General features: G+C 59.7%; 3 protein-coding genes across 3 annotated transcripts; 2 read left to right on the top strand and 1 right to left on the bottom strand.

Annotated features, from left to right (window-relative positions):
- Nucleotides 1-1100: 1100 nt before the first annotated feature.
- CRYBA2 (crystallin beta A2) lies at nt 1101-2929 on the top strand. The gene is made up of 4 exons (XM_048953161.1): nt 1101-1258; nt 1470-1611; nt 2439-2581; nt 2782-2929. Exons 1-4 carry the CDS (start codon nt 1101-1103, stop codon nt 2927-2929), a joined length of 591 nt encoding a protein of 196 aa, XP_048809118.1.
- Nucleotides 2930-6151: 3222 nt separating this feature from the next.
- Nucleotides 6152-10108, top strand: FEV (FEV transcription factor, ETS family member). Its single transcript, XM_048952898.1, has 3 exons — nt 6152-6203; nt 7189-7263; nt 8990-10108. Exons 1-3 carry the CDS (start codon nt 6152-6154, stop codon nt 9499-9501), a joined length of 639 nt encoding a protein of 212 aa, XP_048808855.1. The 3' UTR covers nt 9502-10108.
- A 5555-nt stretch (nt 10109-15663) lies between these two features.
- Nucleotides 15664-17005, bottom strand: CDK5R2 (cyclin dependent kinase 5 regulatory subunit 2). The gene has a single exon (XM_048952826.1). The coding sequence runs from the start codon at nt 16843-16845 to the stop codon at nt 15898-15900; it is 948 nt and encodes a 315-aa protein (XP_048808783.1). The 5' UTR covers nt 16846-17005; the 3' UTR covers nt 15664-15897.
- Nucleotides 17006-17321: the final 316 nt, after the last annotated feature.

Below are 17321 nucleotides of genomic sequence, written 5' to 3'. Positions count from 1 at the left end.
GATGGGGACAACGCTGTTCACACTCCACGAGGCGGCCGCAGGGGACAACGGGGCTCCACAGGAGCTCCGCACTGCGGAACAGAGCAGCCAGCCAATGCACGGAGGGGAACAAGAAAGGCATGCTGCGTGCTGTCACCCCTCAGACCCCAGTTCTTGCCAAGAGGGATGGATGCTGCAAGAACAGGGCCACTGGGAGGCCCCATGTTGGCCTCATCCAGTCTCTCCCAGCATGGAAGGCCTTTTGCCAGGCTGGGGCCATCGTGAGCAAAGAGTGTGGAGCACTGTGGGGACATCAGCTGGGGGTACTGCCCATCTCCCCAGATGGCTGAGCCACAGCCATGCCAACGCTGCTTCTGCCCGCCGCCACCATCCCTGGCACAGGCTGCAGGTGCCCTGGGAAAGGCAGTGCCCCTAATCCCCAGGCCAAGCGGGGACATTGTCCGGGGGCAGAAAGCAAAGCGACGCGTCAGGCCCTTTGCCCATTGTGCCCTGAGCCCCTGTGCAAACACAGCCCAGCGTTTTCATTGTCAGCGGAGGGTGGCGCGGGGGGGCCGCTCTCGCCACACTGCCTGAGTGGAATGGACAGCAGCAGCCTACCCGCTGGGTGCCCCAGCCCCCCCGCTGACACAGCGCATAGCCCCCCTCACAGCCCCGCTTCGCCGCCCGCTATATAGGGCTGGGGAAAGCCAGAACCGTCACCACCACCTTCGCCTCTGTGCCCTGCGACCAAGTAAGTACCAGGCTGTGAGCCTCCGAACCCCAATGCACCGCTGCTGCCTTCGCCCCTCGCGTGAATCCCCCCATAGACAGCAGAAGGGTGTTGGGTTCATCCTTGCAAGAGATGTGCCATCTCACACGGATCCAACAGGCACCCAGACCCCTCAGCATGCAGGGCAAGGGGCTTGGGAGCAGCCCCACACAATGGGCATATTACATGGAGAGAGAGGGCATTGCAGCTGGAGGGGTCTTGAGGTCCCCAGAGACCCCTCAGCTGTAAGGGAATGGGATGGGAGGTGTCCCCTGACCAGCCTGGAAAGGGCCGGTGACAGAGGATGACACCCGGGTGACACCGGGGCTCTGCCCACAGCTGAGCTCCCCGCATGACCAGCGAAGCCATGGACACTCTGGGGCAATACAAGATCACGGTGTGGGAGGAGGAGAGCTTCCAGGGCAAGCGCTGTGAGTTCCTCATGGAGTGCCCCAGCATCATGGAGCGTGGCTTCCGCAAGATCCGCTCCATCAAGGTGGAGTCCGGCCCGTAAGTGCCCCCCAGAGCCCTCCTCACCATCCCTTTTCAAGGGGCTGCCTGAGAGATGTGACACCCAGGTCCTTCCTCTGCATCCGTTGCGTTGTGCCTCATTTTCCCCATCTGCAAAGCCGAGGTGTTGGTGGGGAGAGGCTTTGCCTGCAGAAGAGATGTTTGATGCTGGCAAGGACCTGCACCCTGAGTACCCCCTCCTCTCCCGCAGCTGGGTGGGTTTTGAGTACCCCGAATACCAGGGGCAGCAGTTCATCCTGGAGAAGGGTGACTATCCACGGTGGGAGGCCTGGAGTGGGAACAGTGGATACCGCACCGAGCACCTCCTCTCCTTCCGACCTGTCAAGTGTGCGGTGAGTTATGGGGACAGATGTTTGGGCCAGCAAAGGACAGCAGGGATGGAGCATGGACGTGGGATGCATGGGTGGATGGGTTACATGGGGATGTTGGATGGAGGGGTGGCTCTCACCTCCTTGCAGACATCCTGAGGTGTGCATTTGGGCTCACGTTTAGCCCCAGACTCTACCCCTACTCCTGCTCTGTGCATTGCAGAGCCACCCCCAGATTGAGTACCCCAGGACTTATCCCATTAGCCTGGGGTAGGGGAGCAGACTCAGGGAGATGCTCAGGAGTGAGGTTCATCCCCTCCCTGCCAGTACCCAGCCTCAGCACAGCCGCAGCCACTATCACTCCATCGTGGGGCTGCGGGTGCTCGCAGTGCCGGCACGTCTGTGCCTCCGTGTGCCTCCCCCCCCCAACTTTTAATAATCACCAGGCAGATATGCTCGGGCTTTAATAAAGAGGACGCGATAAGATCGCTCCTCGCTGGCAGGACCGCTCCACGGTGCAGATGGATGTGCATGGGGGCTGGGCATGGAGGGGGGGACAGTGCCGCATCTCTGTGTCCCAGATATTAACCCCTCAGTGCCCAGCATCCAACTGAGCCCCACAGAGATGGAGAGGCACTTCCAGCAGCCCACCTTGCCCTGCAGCCTCAGGGAGGGTGAGGATGCTGAGTGTGGGAACCATAGGGACATGAAAGCAGCATCTTCTGGTCAGCCCCGGTGAGGCTGAAGGATACTTCATGGCTCACATCCCTGCACCAAAGTTGGGCATGGCACCCCCCATGCCACATCCCCTTCCCATGCTAGCTGCTGAACCTAGCCCACTCATCCCGCAGAACCACAATGACAGCAAAGTCATCCTATATGAAGCGGAGAACTTCCAGGGACACAAGTTCGAGCTGAGCGACGACTACCCCTCACTGCAGGCCATGGGCTGGGGCAACAAGGAGGTGGCATCCATCAAAGTGAACGCTGGAGCGTGAGTCCCACTGCCTGGGGGTGGCAGAGGCACAAAATGGGTGTTGTGGGACATTTCCAGCCCAGATAGGGGCTGGATAGGAAACCCCAAAATGTAGGGGACTCCTTCCCTTGGAAATCTGTGCATTCTCACCATGGGGCCAACAAGAAAAGAGGATGGGAAGCAGGGGTTTGGGCTCTGAGCCAGAGGTGTCCCTGCAGGTGGGTGGCATACCAGTACCCAGGATACCGGGGTTACCAGTACGTGCTGGAGCGGGACAGACAGAACGGTGAGTTCAAGAAGTACAGCGAATACAGCAGCCAGGCCCACACCAACCAGATCCAATCCATCCGCCGCATCCAGCACTGAGCGGGGGTAAAGTGCGTGCCCTCGCAGCCTGCGGGCTGCCGTGCCATAGACCTGTACCTGGTAGCAAATAAAGGCATTTGTCAAAAAATGAGTGCTCCCCTCTCCGCTCCACTCTGCCACAGGGCACTTGCCTCAGCCCCACTGATCCCCCAGCATCACACAGCCCTAAGTCCTGGGTGGGGTTTCCCATTCCTCTCCCCCCCCAAGTCTGGGCACGCCAGCACATCCGTGCCAGCATCCGGCTCCGGCTCCGCCTGGGCACACCATGAGCCCCACCCTACCTCCTCCTCCTGCACCCTTTCCAAGCCTCCTTGTCCTCCTGCATCCTGCTCCAGCACCCCAGCTCTCCTGGGGGGACATGCCAAGGTGCTCCCTGCCTGGGGAGCATGCCGAGGTGCTCCCTGCCTGTGGAACGTCCACTGCAAAGCCTCAGAATGGTGGGGCACTGGGTGTTGGGTCCCCAGTGCAGCTGGCCTTGGGGCTGGGAGGCTGGTGGGGAGTCTAGAATGGGGCCACACCTGTCTGTGTGCAAACCCTGCACCCAAAAACCCTAGCCCTGGGGTCTATGTGTGTGTGCATGTGCACTGAACAGGAGCTTGCACTCAGTGTACACATTCAAACCTTACAATTCCACACTCCTCTCATTCCACAGCAGTATGATCCACGTAAATACCCCCTGCACCCATGCAGTCTCCCAGTGCCATGCTGCAGGGCGTCCCCAGAGCCTCTCCCAGCCCTCTTTTGTCCCCACCCCACCACGGCCCCACGGCTGCTCAGCCTCTCCCCCTGCACAAACACATTCCTGCACAGCAGCCGGGCTGCAGGGAACCCAAGGCCACGTCAGCTTGCCACTGCGTTCCACGCTGCCCGCCTGCAGGTAAAGACCTCCTGGGCACCAACCCACAGGGCAGTGATGGGGGGAACTGCCACAGAAGACATGGGGACTGCTCTGCCCTAACCTGAAGGGGTGAGATTGCTGGATTGGGGGTGGGGGGGTGAGCCATCTGCTGTTGCCAGTGGGGTGCTCCAGGGATCCCAGACCCCTCACCAGGAACCCTATGGACCTGAGCCCTTATCTCCTCTAGACATCCCCCGTCCCCTGATTGTCCCATGAACTTTGGCCCCATCCCCTTTATTTCTCCTCATCCTGTGGATCTGTCCCAGCTTACATTTGTCCCTGCTCCACCATAAACTCAGGACAATGCCTCTTGGGTCCCCAAAGCCTGCCACCCCTTGGCTTCCCCAAGGGCACAGAGCTCCCCAAACCCTGGCACCCCAACACCCCTGCCCCTCTGCACACCTCAAGTCTCTCCAGTTCCATCACACCTTCAGCCCCATGCTCACTGTCTTCCCCCATCCCATCTACCTCCCCCCGCACCTCCAGCTCACACAACCCTAACTCTGCCTGCCACTTTGTGATGCAGGTTCATGGCTGCAGGATCTTCACCACCAGGGAGGTTGCCAGGAGAGAGGCTCATGGCTCTTCCCCCCACCCTGCTGTGTCCCGGGCTTGTTTTCTGTTGCCTGAGGTGTTTTGCAGTGACTCAGGCAGCGAAAGCAAGTCTGGGAGGCTGTGGAGAGGCTGCAGGGCAGGCAGAGGGGCTGTGGTGGGCTGGGGGAACAACCAAAGGTGTTTGGAGATGGAGGCACTTTTTAAGGGCTGTTGCATCCCAGTGGCCCCCTGGGACTGGAGGAATTTGGTGGGTTGTATGGTGGGCTATGCTCTTGTCACTTATGGAGGTGGGCAGTGAGGGTGGAGAGATGGCTGAGAATACACAATCCCCATTTCAGCCTGTGCTTTGGGCACCCTCAGCCAGGAGGAGTTATTGGCCACCAGTTGTAGGATGTCCCAGCCTAATCCCACCCTCCCCATGGGCTGCATGGCTGGACTGTGGTGTCTCTTCCTAAATGGCACATTTGGCCTGCAGAATGAATAAGAAGCACAAGTCTGGCACCAACACATCCTGGTTTCCATTTACACCTCGTGATGAAGAAATGCCACTGGGTCCAGAGCGAGAGCTTTAATAGACATCAGTGCAACAGCAGAGGAGAGGTTGTGGCAGATGAGCAGCTCACTAGGTGGCTGTGCAATGCTGGGGCAAGATGGACAGCAGCACCTCTGGGTCTGTTGGGAAGGAAGGTCCATTCTTGGCTGAGGGGACAGAGATGGCACTTGGACGCAGCACCTGTGGCTGTGGGTGGTGGGGCCGATCTGCCCAGAGGACTCCTTTGGGATTGAAGTTGCCCCAGCTCCTTCCCCTCTTTCAGCCCTTTCCCTCCTTGCCCTGAATCTCCCTCCAGTCTTCACAGTGCTTGCAGAGATTGAAGGCACCTGGAACACCTGTCTCCCAGTGCCAAATTGGGCAGCACCAGCTCTGGGATTCAGCAGCCAGCAGAGCCTCCCACAGGCTGATGGAGACATGGCCATGCAGGTTGGGTGGGTGCACAGAGCCCCCCAACTGCACAGAACCTAATGAAGATGGGAACAGATCCATGCAGCACGGACTGCATAACAGGGCACCAGCGGGGTGCCAGAGCCGAGCCACATCCCGGTGCCATGAGTGTCTGGCACTGAGCTCATCCTCCCCAGGGCTCTGGGATCCACCCAGCTCCACAAGGGTCCCAATGGGGGGGGGGGACGGGACACGGTGGGACCCCATTTATCCATTCCACAGGGGCATGGGGTGCTGGGAGGGCAGAGCAGGGGCACGGGGCAGTGGTTAATGCCGAGCGGGGTGATGCGGGGGCACAGCACTGTGCAGCAAGGGGAGCCCGGGGAGGGCCGTGGCCCGGCGGTCTCCAGGCAGTGTCCGAGCCCCACTCGCAGCCGGGATGGCAGCGCCGTGTTTGCGAAGAGTTAAGGAGGCGGAAGAGGCAGGAAGCGGCCCGAGCCTCTCTCCATAGAAACCCGCGGCCGTGATTAAAGTCTGATGCGGGCCCGATAGCGGGCTGGCTTGGGAGGAGGGGGGGGGGGGGGGGGGGGGGGGACAGCGCCCGCTTTAATTACAGTGGAGGAAATTGCTGGAGCCGGGGCCCCGAGCCCCTGCGAGTTGCCTGGAAACTCCCCCTCCTCCCCGCCTCCCTCGGCCCCTGCCCGTCCCCTGCCCGTCCCGCTGCCATTTATTCGCCATCAGCTGCTCCCTGATAAAGTGGAATAATAATAATAATAATAGGGGCAGGAATATTAAAACATGCAGCCCGCGGGCCGCCCCCACAGCTGCCATGAGACACGGCGCCGGAGCGGTGCCACTGCTGCTCAACATGTACCTGCCAGGTACGGGCGGACCCCCCCGCAACACAGCGCACCCCGGCCCCCGCCCTGCCCCGGCCCCTGCGGCACCAACCCTGCCTTCCTCACGTACCGTCCCTTCTGCTCTTCCAGCTTTTCACATCTGCACACCCTTCCTTCCTTCCTTCCTTGCTTTCTTCCTTCCTTCCTTGCTTTCTTCCTTCCTTCCTTCCTTCTTTCCTTCCTTCCTTCCTTCCTTTCTTCCTTCCTTTCATCCATCAGTCCTTCCTTCCTTTCTTTCTTCCTTCCTTTCTTCCTTCCTTCCTTCCATCCATCCTTCCTTCCTTTCTTCCTTCCTTCCTTTCTTCCATCCTTCATCACCCACCTGCCATCCCGCTGCCCTTCCATCCATCCAGCCACCCTTCTGTCCTTCCAGCTCATCCTTCCAATCCATCCTTCCATCCACCCACCCACCCCACCCACCCACCCGTCCCTCTTTCTGTTGCCTCTGTCTATCCACCATCCCTTCCATCAGCCCATTTTCCCACTCTTACCTATTAGCTGTCCCTCCATCTGACTCTCATCTTCCCTTCCCTCCCTCCCTCCATACACCCATCCATCCATCCACTCACCCATTCATCCAACCACCCACCACTCATCCATTCATTCACCCACCCACCACTTCTTTCCATCCACCTCTCTTTCTTTCCCTTTCCCCACTCCCCAACACCCTTCCTTCACTCCCATCCACCCAACCCTCCGCTACTCCATCCATCCACCCATCCTTCCATCCCATCCCATCCCTTTCACTCTCCCCTCTCTCCTTCCCGTTCCCCTACCTCAGCCTGCGGAATTTTCTATTCCTATATAAAAGCTTCCTCAGCTCTGTCAGAAATCGGATTTCCTTTTTCCTGGACGCGTTTCCTGGCTTCACCACAGCGGTGAGGTGGGCGAGGGGGAGCGGCCGGGGGGTCACAGTCCCGCCTGGCCCCAGCCCTCCCCACACTCGCACCCCTTTTTTTTCCCACAGATCCAGTGGGGGAAACTTTATTCAAAGACGGCAAGAGCCAGGCGTGGGGATCCCTCAACCCGGGCGTGCAGAAAGGTAAGAAAACCCAACCCTTTCCCCACTCCTTGTCCCAGAAACCTGCCTCTCTCCCTCCCATCCTCTTGCAACAGGGACCCCTGGGGCACTTTCCCCTCTGCATGTCCTATCCACTGGGGTTTCCCATATGGTACAAGATGCCCTGGTGCTTGCTGCCTCAGGCTGGGGCTACTTCACTGGGAGCTGAGCTCCCAATGGCCATCCCAATGCACAGGCGTGGAATCCCAGCTCGGGTCCACACAGCGCTCTGGGGACACCCGATGGGTGTGTGGAGCCCATTCTGGGAGTGGAGAAATAGGGGAACCACCAGGGAGGGAGCTGCTGGGGCTAGGGCATGAGGTGACCAGGAGAGGATGGATCTCATGGGGTCCACCCATCCTTTGGGGAAAGCCATCCAGGGATGTAGGGGAGCAGCCCTAGAGTCACTGGACATAGGGCTGATGTGGAGTGGGCACCAAGTGTTTGGGACATGTTTCACCTGCCTGGCAAGGAGATGGATATCATGGTTTGGGAGGGTGGGAGATCAGTAAAGCTGGGGCTGAGGGTGTCCCTTTGCTTCTGCATTGTGGACTCTGCGCAGCCGTGCTCTGCACACCGCACTGCGTGAGAAGGGACCTTTTGAGGTCACTAGAAGTTTCCTTGGGGAGGCACAGAGGATGAAGCCTTGCTGCCCTACCTGGCTGCTTGTGTGGGGTGGGGTACAGCATGAGGTTCTCATATCAGCCTTGCTCAGAAGTCTGCAGAGAGGGCTGTGGGGATGGGGTGAGAAATGTGAATGTGGCACAGAGATGAGAAATCCCCCATTTTATTCTGCTGATGATGGCAGAGGTGTCTGGAACGTCAGCCTCTGCACTGGGCTCTGGCTGTCTGCATAACTGAGCCAATGTGTGCACTGTGTGAGGTGTGAGTGCCAGGCTGCAGGGGAAGAAGGAACACATAGGAGTGCAGAGAGCACAGGTGTGGGATATCTTGTGCCAGAAACACAGCCTTGGAAAAACCTGGGCTTGCTTGCCTGGGTCAGGATGTCTGAGTGGGGTCTGACAGACGAGGGTAGAAGAGGTACAGCTGCTCCCTGGATCTGAGGATGGGAACAGGAATGTGCAGGGGAACTGCATGGGTGTGAGTGTGGCGGAAATGGGGTGTGGATCTGCAAGGTGGCTGTTCCTTCTCATCACCCTAGGGCTCTGGGACCCTTTCTGTCCTCCCTCAGTGCAGCTGCCTGTGTGCCTCACTGTGGGCACACCCAGGTGTGCCTGGCTCTTTTGGGCAACAGCATCCAGCCTGGCACAGGGGCATGTTGGGCATCATCAGTGCAGCCAAGAGGTGCAATGTCCTCAGACAGGAGAGTTTTCACGTGGAAACAAGGAATGTTTGTACCTGACAAACCCACAATATGTCCTACCCTGTGCTGGGCACTCTGGTCTCTTTTCATATGCCAGGGTTCAGCTCAGAGTGTTGTTGCACCATGACATCACTCGCCCTGCAGGGATCTCTGTCCCTGGAGATGGGCAGGGCTGAGCTACAGCACCAGTCTCATTTTGGGGCAGAGTACAAGTGAGAAATATGGGATGGGTCTAGGTACTACATAAAAAACACCGGAGCTGAGTATCCAAGCAAGCAGGTACCCACTGGGAAATGGGAAGGGAAAGCAAGGCAGAGGTGAAGGTGGTTGGGACATTTCCTGCTCCCCCTTCTCTGACTGGGAGCTCTGACCTCTCTGGGGCAGGCAGTGGGCAGATCCAGCTGTGGCAATTCCTGCTGGAGCTGCTCTCGGACCGGGCCAACCTCAACTGCATTGCCTGGGAGGGCACCAACGGAGAGTTCAAGCTGATCGACCCTGATGAGGTGGCGCGGCGCTGGGGCGAGCGGAAGAGCAAGCCCAACATGAATTATGACAAGCTGAGCCGGGCGCTGCGCTACTACTACGACAAGAACATCATGACCAAGGTGCACGGCAAGCGCTACGCCTACAAGTTCGACTTCCATGGGCTGGCGCAGGTCTGTCAACCGACTGCCCCTGATCACACCCTCTACAAATTCCAGGGCAATCTGGCCCCACTGCCCTTCTCAGGCATCTCCAAACTCAACCTCATGACCTCCGGGGTGACGCCGGCTGGTTTCTCCTACTGGCCTGGCTCCAGTCCATCTCTCTATCCCGGGCACAGCCTCCAGCCCTCGGCCCCGTTTAGCGCCATGGCAGCCTCCCACCTCAACAACATGAACAACCACTACCATTAAGGCTTGGCAGATCCATCCCGTTGGTGTGGGGCTGGGGAGTTTGGTGGGAAAGGGTGGGGGGTGGGATGCTGCCCTGCTCCAGCTGCCCCTGGTGAGGTTTGGAGATCAGTGATTCCCTGGCATGGGTGGTTGGAGGGCAGAAGGTGTCTACCTACATTTAGATTGAGGAGGGATCCTCCATGAGGGAATGCGCAGGGATGCTTAAAGCGGAGATAAATGGGAGGAGAAATCATTCCCCATCCCACAAACTCCCCTCGTGCTCAGCTCAGCCTCTAGCCCACCCATCTCCCAGAACAGAAGGGTCAGGAGCTGGAGACCCCAGACAGCCTTGCCCAAGGGTGAGGGATCCTCCTTGCAGCTCCTTGCTCCCTGCCTTCATCCTTACCTCCAGGGAGCAAGGCTAGGTAAAGTAGGAGTGACAGCAATGCTGGGAGCCCAGGGCACCAAGGGGCAGGCCTGGTGTCCAAGGAAGTATCCCCACCCTCCAGAGCAGGACTTTGGCCTAGTGGATGGAAAAGTGCTGGGCTCTGCCAGCTCAGAGGGATTTGTCTTCAATAAAATGGAGAGGTGCTGTGAGCTGTGTCTGCTTCTGTGTGCAGGGGGCTGCAACAGGGGGCACTAGCCAGCAGAACCCCCCCCCCCCCCCCCCCCCCATCTGAAACCAGAGCACTGTGGGGCTGGAATGCAGCCACCCTGCCTCATCCTGCACTCCTTCCTTTCCTCAGTCACCACCTCTGACTCTTACCTCCAAGAGATAGAAGGAACAACTGGTTTCTTGGGACACCCCTCTGGGGCAGCTGCAGGTGAGGGGAGCCAAACCTGGGGGTCCTCAGTGCCATAAGGGGTCTCTGGGCAGGTTGCAGTGTTCATAGAGCCAGGGCTGAGGCCAGATTGATGCCATGCAAGCACATAGGGGAGTGGCCAGCCCTTCGCCCTGTGCCTCCCAGGTCACAGCAGACACAGGAGGGATGGCTGTGCTGCCCTCTCTGCATTCCTCCAGGGTCCAGTTACTCTCCTGGTCCTTGTGGCATCTGCTCAGCCATGTCCTCTCTGCTCTAATCAGCTTAAGAGAGGGGATCCAACAGCAGCGTGTCTTCCAGGGAGGACTCAGGCTGCAGTGTGGGGGGCCTTAGGGTTGTGATGCAGGGAGCCCATGCCTAGAACAGTGGGGTCAAGGGGAGACCTTCCTTTGCTGTCCCTGAGCTCTGCACAGGCTGGTATAAGGAGGTGAACAGGGGGAGGAAGAGAAGCTCCCTCTATGCCAGAAGCAAGAACTCATGCTGGAGGCCCTCCCCCCCCCCCCCCTCCAATTTTGGCCTCCCTATCATTTACAAAGGTAAATGATAGGGAGAGGCAGCTGGATATAGCTGGCTTCATCATAGCCAGGGCAGGGATACGTGTCCTCATCAAGGGAGCGGGCGTCAGGGCTTAGAAAGAGGCATGACGCAGGGGCAGAACAGGGATTAAGGGATGTGGGTCACTAGTAGCTCCTCGCCACAATCTTACTCCTGTCCCTCTGCCAGCGCCCACAGCAGGGAATCCCAAGTGAGCCCAGCTCCTCGCTCATTCCCAGCCCTACAAGGGCAGCTCCCTGCTGGACCTAAGTGTCCTGGGAAATGAAGAAAACACCACCCACCCTATACGACAGGCTGAGGGCATGCTTGGATCCACTCTGAGGTCACCCGGGATCCCCTTGTTTGGATTCCCCCTAGAAGCAGGGATCATGAGCTGAGGGGGGCAGACAGGAGGGAGGTAGAGTACCCATGCAGGACTCTCCAGCTATGGAGGATACAGTGCTGTCACTATGGCAACCTGGAATGCTCCCATCCACAGACCCCGATGGGAGAAGTTCCCTTCATGTGATGCTCAATGGAGAGGTCCAGAGCATTGCCCCCACCCAGCACAGCTGCCCTTCACCCTGTGTCCCCGTGCCCCAGCCCTGCAATAGCATTGCTCCCTTCTGTCTCCAAAACCACTGGTTCAGAGCAGACTGCAGCAAAATCCTACCAATGGCTGAGCGGGGCTGAGCCCAACACGTGGCACCGACCGTCCCCAGCCCTGACCGGGGGTGCTCAGCCCAGGGGAATGACGTGGAAGCACCATTCCCAGCGATGGGGTGCATGGGCTCAGTATGCTGCAGGCTCCAGACTTACCTGCTGCCTCGGTTGCCATGCTGCTCCTTTCATTCATGCACAGCAGAAGGAGAATGAGTGCTGCCTGCATCCATGAGGATGAAGAGGAGCTGGGGGGGATACACAGTTGCAGACCATGCTCTGCTGCTCACCAAATACAGCCCCAACCCTAGGTGCCCTGTGAGGAATGAGGTGGGGAACAGGGTCCCAAAAGGCCTCAGTCTGTGCAGAGCACATGATCTCAGAGCTGTTGGTGCTGCCTCTTCATTAAAGGCAGGAGGAGGGTTTTATTCTGCTATCTTTTTTTTTTTTTTTTTTTTTTTGTCTGTTTTTTCTTCCTTCTGCTTAAGCAGCAAGAAGGAAGGACTATGCTACTAAGGGCAAGGCTCAGGATGTAGCCCCCCTCACCCCAGTTCCCCCACATCCTCTCAGCCCCTCTGTAAGGTATGGAGAGCCCCTCTCCCATTTTAGACCCATCTCCACGTGTCTCATTTCTCATGCTGGGAAGAGCCTTTGCAGCACAGGTGACATCTGCCTTCCTGCCCACACCTTCACCCCCTCTAGCTCTCCCTCTTCCCACCTCTTCTCCCCCCCTCCACATGCCAACTGCTCTGCCAGCACCCCTGTGCTGAGCTGTTGACTCACGTCCTCCCTTCAGACACAGCCTTCCCTCAGCCTTGCTCCCTGCATGGGCTACATTGCTTCTATCATTGCTTAGGGGGCTCAAGCCCTGGCAGCAGAGCCTGGCGAAGCGATATCTCCATGCACCTGTTCTGCAGGCACCCAGAGGAAGGGAAGGAGCCAGCCAGCCCCCAGGTGTCCATGCTAGGAGAGCATCTCCTGCCCAGCTGAGCACTGAGACCTTGGGCCGGATGCTGCAGAGGGCACAGGCTAGGCTGTGGGGAGGACTGGATTAATGCGCTAATGCCAGATTAAGCTGTAATACAGGACTTCTGACGAGAGAGCCCAGCCCTGTGCTCCCCCCACAACCCAGGGTCCTGCCCTGAGACACAGCTGAGCACCCCTGGCTGTGCAGCCAGCAGCTGGAGTGACACAGACAGAGAGGCAGCAGAATCCAGCAGACCCCCTAGATCCCTACAGCTGTGACCAAGCCTCACTCGAACCCATAAACCCTCCCCAGGTCAGTGGAACAGCAGCAATTCAGAACCACAGTGGATCCAGTGTCCAGACAGCTCCCACAGAGGCAGAAGAGATAGATCCCACTTCCATCTGCCTTGAGGAACACATTATCCATCATCCATCGTTGCAGCCCAGGGCTGCAAGGCAGCAGGTGTTGCAGAGCACTGGTCCCTACCCAGCCACACAGGCTAGAGATGGTTTCTCCCCATAGAGCAGTTCTGAGGAATGCTGCCAGCTCTTAATAGCCAGAGCACATTTCCCCTGCTGTCTGTCCATCAGGAGGCATAGCTCACCAGGCTGGCTGCTGCCACAGTACCCCTTCTCTGTGTCATTGCCATGAGCACATCGAGCTCACAGAGCATGCACCACAGGCAGAGCAGCCGGGCTGGGGGAGCACACAGGGCTGTTGCTTTGCAAGCACTAGGCAGAAAAAAAAACCCTTTCATTCATGACTGACACAGCTTGGAGGGGACACGTTGCACATTAGTGGGAAGCAAGAGAAATATGCTGCAGCCTCAGGAGGGGCTGCACCCAGCAGCCTGTCCCTTCCCACTAACACCCCCATGCCAGTCTCACCTCTACTTCAGTGGGAGCAAGGTGGGATCTGCATTCCCTGTTTTCCCAGCAGCCACACAGGTTGCTCTGGGGGAAGGGAAAACCAGACATCTCCTGTCAGTAGGGCTGAGGCTGAGCTGGTGATGCATATTTAAATGCACAGGAGCATCTGAGCTCGCCTCCCATTCCTTGACATTTCCAGAGACTCCAAGCTGTCTTCAATTACCAGTCTGCAATTAGCTCTTCCTAAATCCCCAATGAGGCCCAGCACTCTTAATCAATGAAACACAAGGGAGGAGGGGAAGGACACAGCCTCTCTGCAGCTGGAAGCATTTTACATGCCAGGACTTGAGGCTGAAAGGACTCTGTTAGTGGCCCTATGGGAGATCTATAGGGTGGGAAACCTTGGTGAGCACTGGCATCTTGTGCAGCTCTGAAGCTCTGCAGTCAGGGGTAGGGGTCCTAGGGTCTGCAAACAGCCTTAGCTAAGGGTAGAGATGGCTGGTACCCTTGGATTGCATCTCCCGTGAGGCTGAAAACCCCTCTTGCTAGGCTTCATCACACTGTGCCACAGTTTCCCTCTCTGTAAAATACTGGTAGAGAAGCATCAGAATTCCCCCAGCAGCCCCATAGGAACTCAAATGGGTCTGATTCCAGCTCAGTTTGAGACAGAGCAGGTCAGAGCTGCTCCCCTCCTCAACACAAAAAAGGGGTATAGCCAATTTTGGGGTTAGGTGAGGTTGTGAGAACATTTTGGCCCAGACAGCCCCCCACAAGGTCACACAAATGTCAGTATAAAGAAAGGATCAGAGCACATAGTAGGGACAGGGAGGATGGGAGCAGCAGAGGTCTCAGTGGGTGCATGCAACACAGAAAAGCTTTGCACAGCACCCTGCCAGCTCAGACCCCGTCACAGGGACATCTGTGCTGTCTTCCTGGCTGCACAGCTTTGCCTGAATGAGCCAGATTGGGCCTAATTAGCAGCTCTGCTGATGCACACAAAGGTAGGGAATCCAGCTTATCCTCCATGACCTGCAGAGCCAGCACAGTTCTTCCTAGCTGAGGAGAACCCAAGGGTCTGGCTCAGAGGAGCTTCAAAGTTCTAGATGCAGACCCTGATGCGAGGGCACGTACAAGGGATCCTGCTTGAGGAGCCCCAGAAAACTGAGCAACTGGAGGCGTAGCAACCAGCTCTGAGAAACTCCTCCCTGCTCCCTGGGGTCTGCAGAAGCACAGAGCTGGTAATCAGGCTAGTAATACAGCTCCCACAACCTGCTGCTGCCAGAGAGAGCAGCCTGGCCCTGCAGAGCACAGGCAGTAAGGAGGGAGGGTGGGGTATCTTTAGGAAAAAAAAAAAAAAAGGAGGTGACGTGAGCTGTGGACTCCTGGTTACATTCACTGCAGCAGACAGCAGGCATTCCATCTGCAATGGTGGAGGCCAGGATTGCTCACAGGGAGCCAAGGGCGGACACAGCAAACAGTGGTGAAATTTTGACCCCCCCGCCCCCCCAGATCGATCTGGGGAGGAAGGCTCCCTCTGAGAATCAACCTCCCACATCCCCATGGGGAGGAGAGTGGACACTCCCCAATTCCCCTTTGCATCCCACAGCCCAGCAAGTCCAGGGAGGCAGCACCAGGCCCATCCAGGCCACCTCTTTATTCTCCAGTGAAGCAAAGCAAGAGGAGAGGGCCCCCCCCCCTCCCAAAACCCAGCACCCCCACCCCAGCCCCTAGGCCTCATCTGGCACATACACCATTCCCCACAGCAAGTCGAGGTGGGGAGGGGGATAAGAAGGTTAAAGGGGAACGCTGCTCACCTCACAGTTGCCCTTCTTAGGGGGCTACACGTTGGGGAGTTGGGGGGAAGGGAGCGGGAAGCGTCCCCTCCCAGCCGCTCAAACAAAGGGACGAGCAGGTGGCCACCCTGAACTGAAGGGCCCACCACACCCGGGGGACTCCCATTCCCTTGGAGAACCCCCCCCCCCCGCCCCCATAACCGGGCAGCGAACAGCGCCGTTGACACAAAGGCTCGCGACCCCCCCCCACCCCCAACCCGCCCCCTCCTTCCCCGCCGCCCTTTGTCTGCTCGGCTCTGCCACGGCGGCGGATTCAGCACCACGAACAGCTCCGGCAGCGCGGGGCCGCGCGCTGCTCGCGGCTGAGGGGGGAGCGCGGGGACACGCAGCGGCTCCGCAGCCCCCACGCCCTCCTCCCTTCCGGGCGTTGTTGTTGTTGTTTTTGTTTTGTGTTTCTTTCCTTTTTTCCCTAAAGAAAACATATCCAAGAGCCTCCGCACCTCGGCAGCCCCTTTCTCCCCCTCCCCCCCCCCCCGTCGTGCAGGCGGAAGGCCAACCCCCTCCCCCCGGTCTTCGCCGCCGTCTTGGTGTCCCGGAGGGCAGAAGGGGGGAGGGTGGGGAAGCGGCCGGATCCGGAGCGGGGAGGGTCCAGGCAGCGTCTCCGCGGAGGGGGTTAGGCGAGGAAGATTGGGGTTGGGGGGGATCCAGCAGTCCTTCTCCTCCCCCGCCCCTCGGTGCGCGGCCCCTTCCGTCCCCGGGGGCCCGGTACCTCCCTAGCGGTCCAGGCTGATCGTCCAGTGCTTGGACCCGTCTCCGCCCTCGCCCTCGCTCTTGAGGTCCTGGAAGAGTTGCGTGAAGTAGTGCGGGTCCGCGTTGATTCGCAGCATCTTGGCGCTCAGGCGCTGGATGATGCCCAGGCAGCGCTCCCAGAAGCGGCCCTTGTCGCCCTCCACCAGGAAGGGCTTCAGCGGGTAGGAGATCTCGTTGCCCATGTAGGAGTAGGCGAGATAGAGGCAGGTGAGGAAGGCGGCCTGCAGCTCGGCCTGGCTCCCGATGTCTTCTCCCCGCAGAGCCTCCCGGCACAGCAGGTACACGAACACCAGGTTGGCCGGGGTGATGAAGCCCTGGTCCTGCCAGCCCTGCAGCAGCAGAGAGCGGTCCACGCTGCGGAACCAGGAGATGAGCTCGCCGGGGCTCAGCTCCTTCAGGCGGTAGCAGCGGCGGCACACGAAGTCCCCCAGGCAGCGCAGCAGCTCTCCGGTGGACGCCTGCACGACCACGCGGCGCGGCGAGCCCGGGGCGCGGCTACCGGGGGGCGGCGGCGGTTTTCCCCCACCGGAGCCGGGGTGCAGCTCCTGGGGCGCCGAGGGCACGGTGGGCACCGGCACGGCCAGCGGGCCCTGCTTGGCTCCTTCGGACGGCCCTCCCAGCGATTTGCGCAAGTTCTCGCGGTTGCGCTGCACCACCAGCGGGTCGGGCTGGGTCCCGGGGGGGGGCCCTCCGCCGGGCTTCGGCGTCACCTTCTTGGTGCTCTTCTTCTTCTTGGCCGAGGCGGCCACCAGCCGCTTCCAGGTGAGCGCCGAGATGAGCACCCCGGGCCTCTTCAGCCGGCTCTCGCCCTTTCCCGGCAGCCTGCCCGGAGCCTTGTCGGCCAGCAGCCCCCCGCCGCCGCCGCCCTTGCCCGAGGAGGCGGCGGGGGACAGGGAGAGCACCGTGCCCATGCTAACGCCGAGCGGGACGGGCGTATGGGGGCCGGGACGCCGGCACCGCCCATAGGAGGCCGGGGTGCTGCGGGGGAAGCGGCCCGCACCGGGGCCGCGGTGCCCGAAGGATGCTTCGCCGCGCCCGCTCTGGGCTCCGCGCCCTCCGCTGCAGCCCAGCCGCCGCCCCGCCGCTCCCCGCCTCCCCTCCGACAGCCAATCGGCTCCGCACGGGGCCCCGGTACGGCCCGCCCCCTCCCCGGTGGGCGGTGGCGGGGGGGTCGGCTGGACCGGCGCGGTTTCTCTGGGCGGCGGCCGTCCCGCCGTGACCTTCATCGCCGCCTCGACAGGTCCCGCGGGTTCCAGACTGTGTTCTGGAGCCGTGGGGAGGTGGCTGGGATGCAGGGATGGGAGAACGGGAAGGTGTTGGGAGCCCCTCAGGACGCGGCCGCCCCCGCCCGGGTCCTGTTCCTTGCTCGAGAAGGCAGGATGGACCA

This window comes from Lagopus muta, chromosome 8 (genome assembly GCF_023343835.1).
Source record: "Lagopus muta isolate bLagMut1 chromosome 8, bLagMut1 primary, whole genome shotgun sequence".
Classification (NCBI taxonomy): Eukaryota; Metazoa; Chordata; class Aves; order Galliformes; family Phasianidae; genus Lagopus; species Lagopus muta.
The sequence above is the reverse complement of the archived record's forward strand: the minus strand, read 5'-3'. Positions and strand labels throughout refer to the sequence as shown.

Bases quoted from the DNA above. Each gene is read 5' to 3' on its own strand.
- CRYBA2 (XM_048953161.1), top strand. From the start codon at position 1,101: ATGACCAGCGAAGCCATGGACACTCTGGGGCAATACAAGATCACGGTG. The intron at 1,259-1,469 runs GTAAGTGCCCCC...CCTCTCCCGCAG, and splicing joins ATCAAGGTGGAGTCCGGCCC to CTGGGTGGGTTTTGAGTACC. The intron at 2,582-2,781 runs GTGAGTCCCACT...GTGTCCCTGCAG, and splicing joins ATCAAAGTGAACGCTGGAGC to GTGGGTGGCATACCAGTACC.
- FEV (XM_048952898.1), top strand. From the start codon at position 6,152: ATGAGACACGGCGCCGGAGCGGTGCCACTGCTGCTCAACATGTACCTG. The intron at 6,204-7,188 runs GTACGGGCGGAC...TTTTTCCCACAG, and splicing joins GCTCAACATGTACCTGCCAG to ATCCAGTGGGGGAAACTTTA. The intron at 7,264-8,989 runs GTAAGAAAACCC...TCTCTGGGGCAG, and splicing joins CAACCCGGGCGTGCAGAAAG to GCAGTGGGCAGATCCAGCTG.
- CDK5R2 (XM_048952826.1), bottom strand. From the start codon at position 16,845: ATGGGCACGGTGCTCTCCCTGTCCCCCGCCGCCTCCTCGGGCAAGGGC.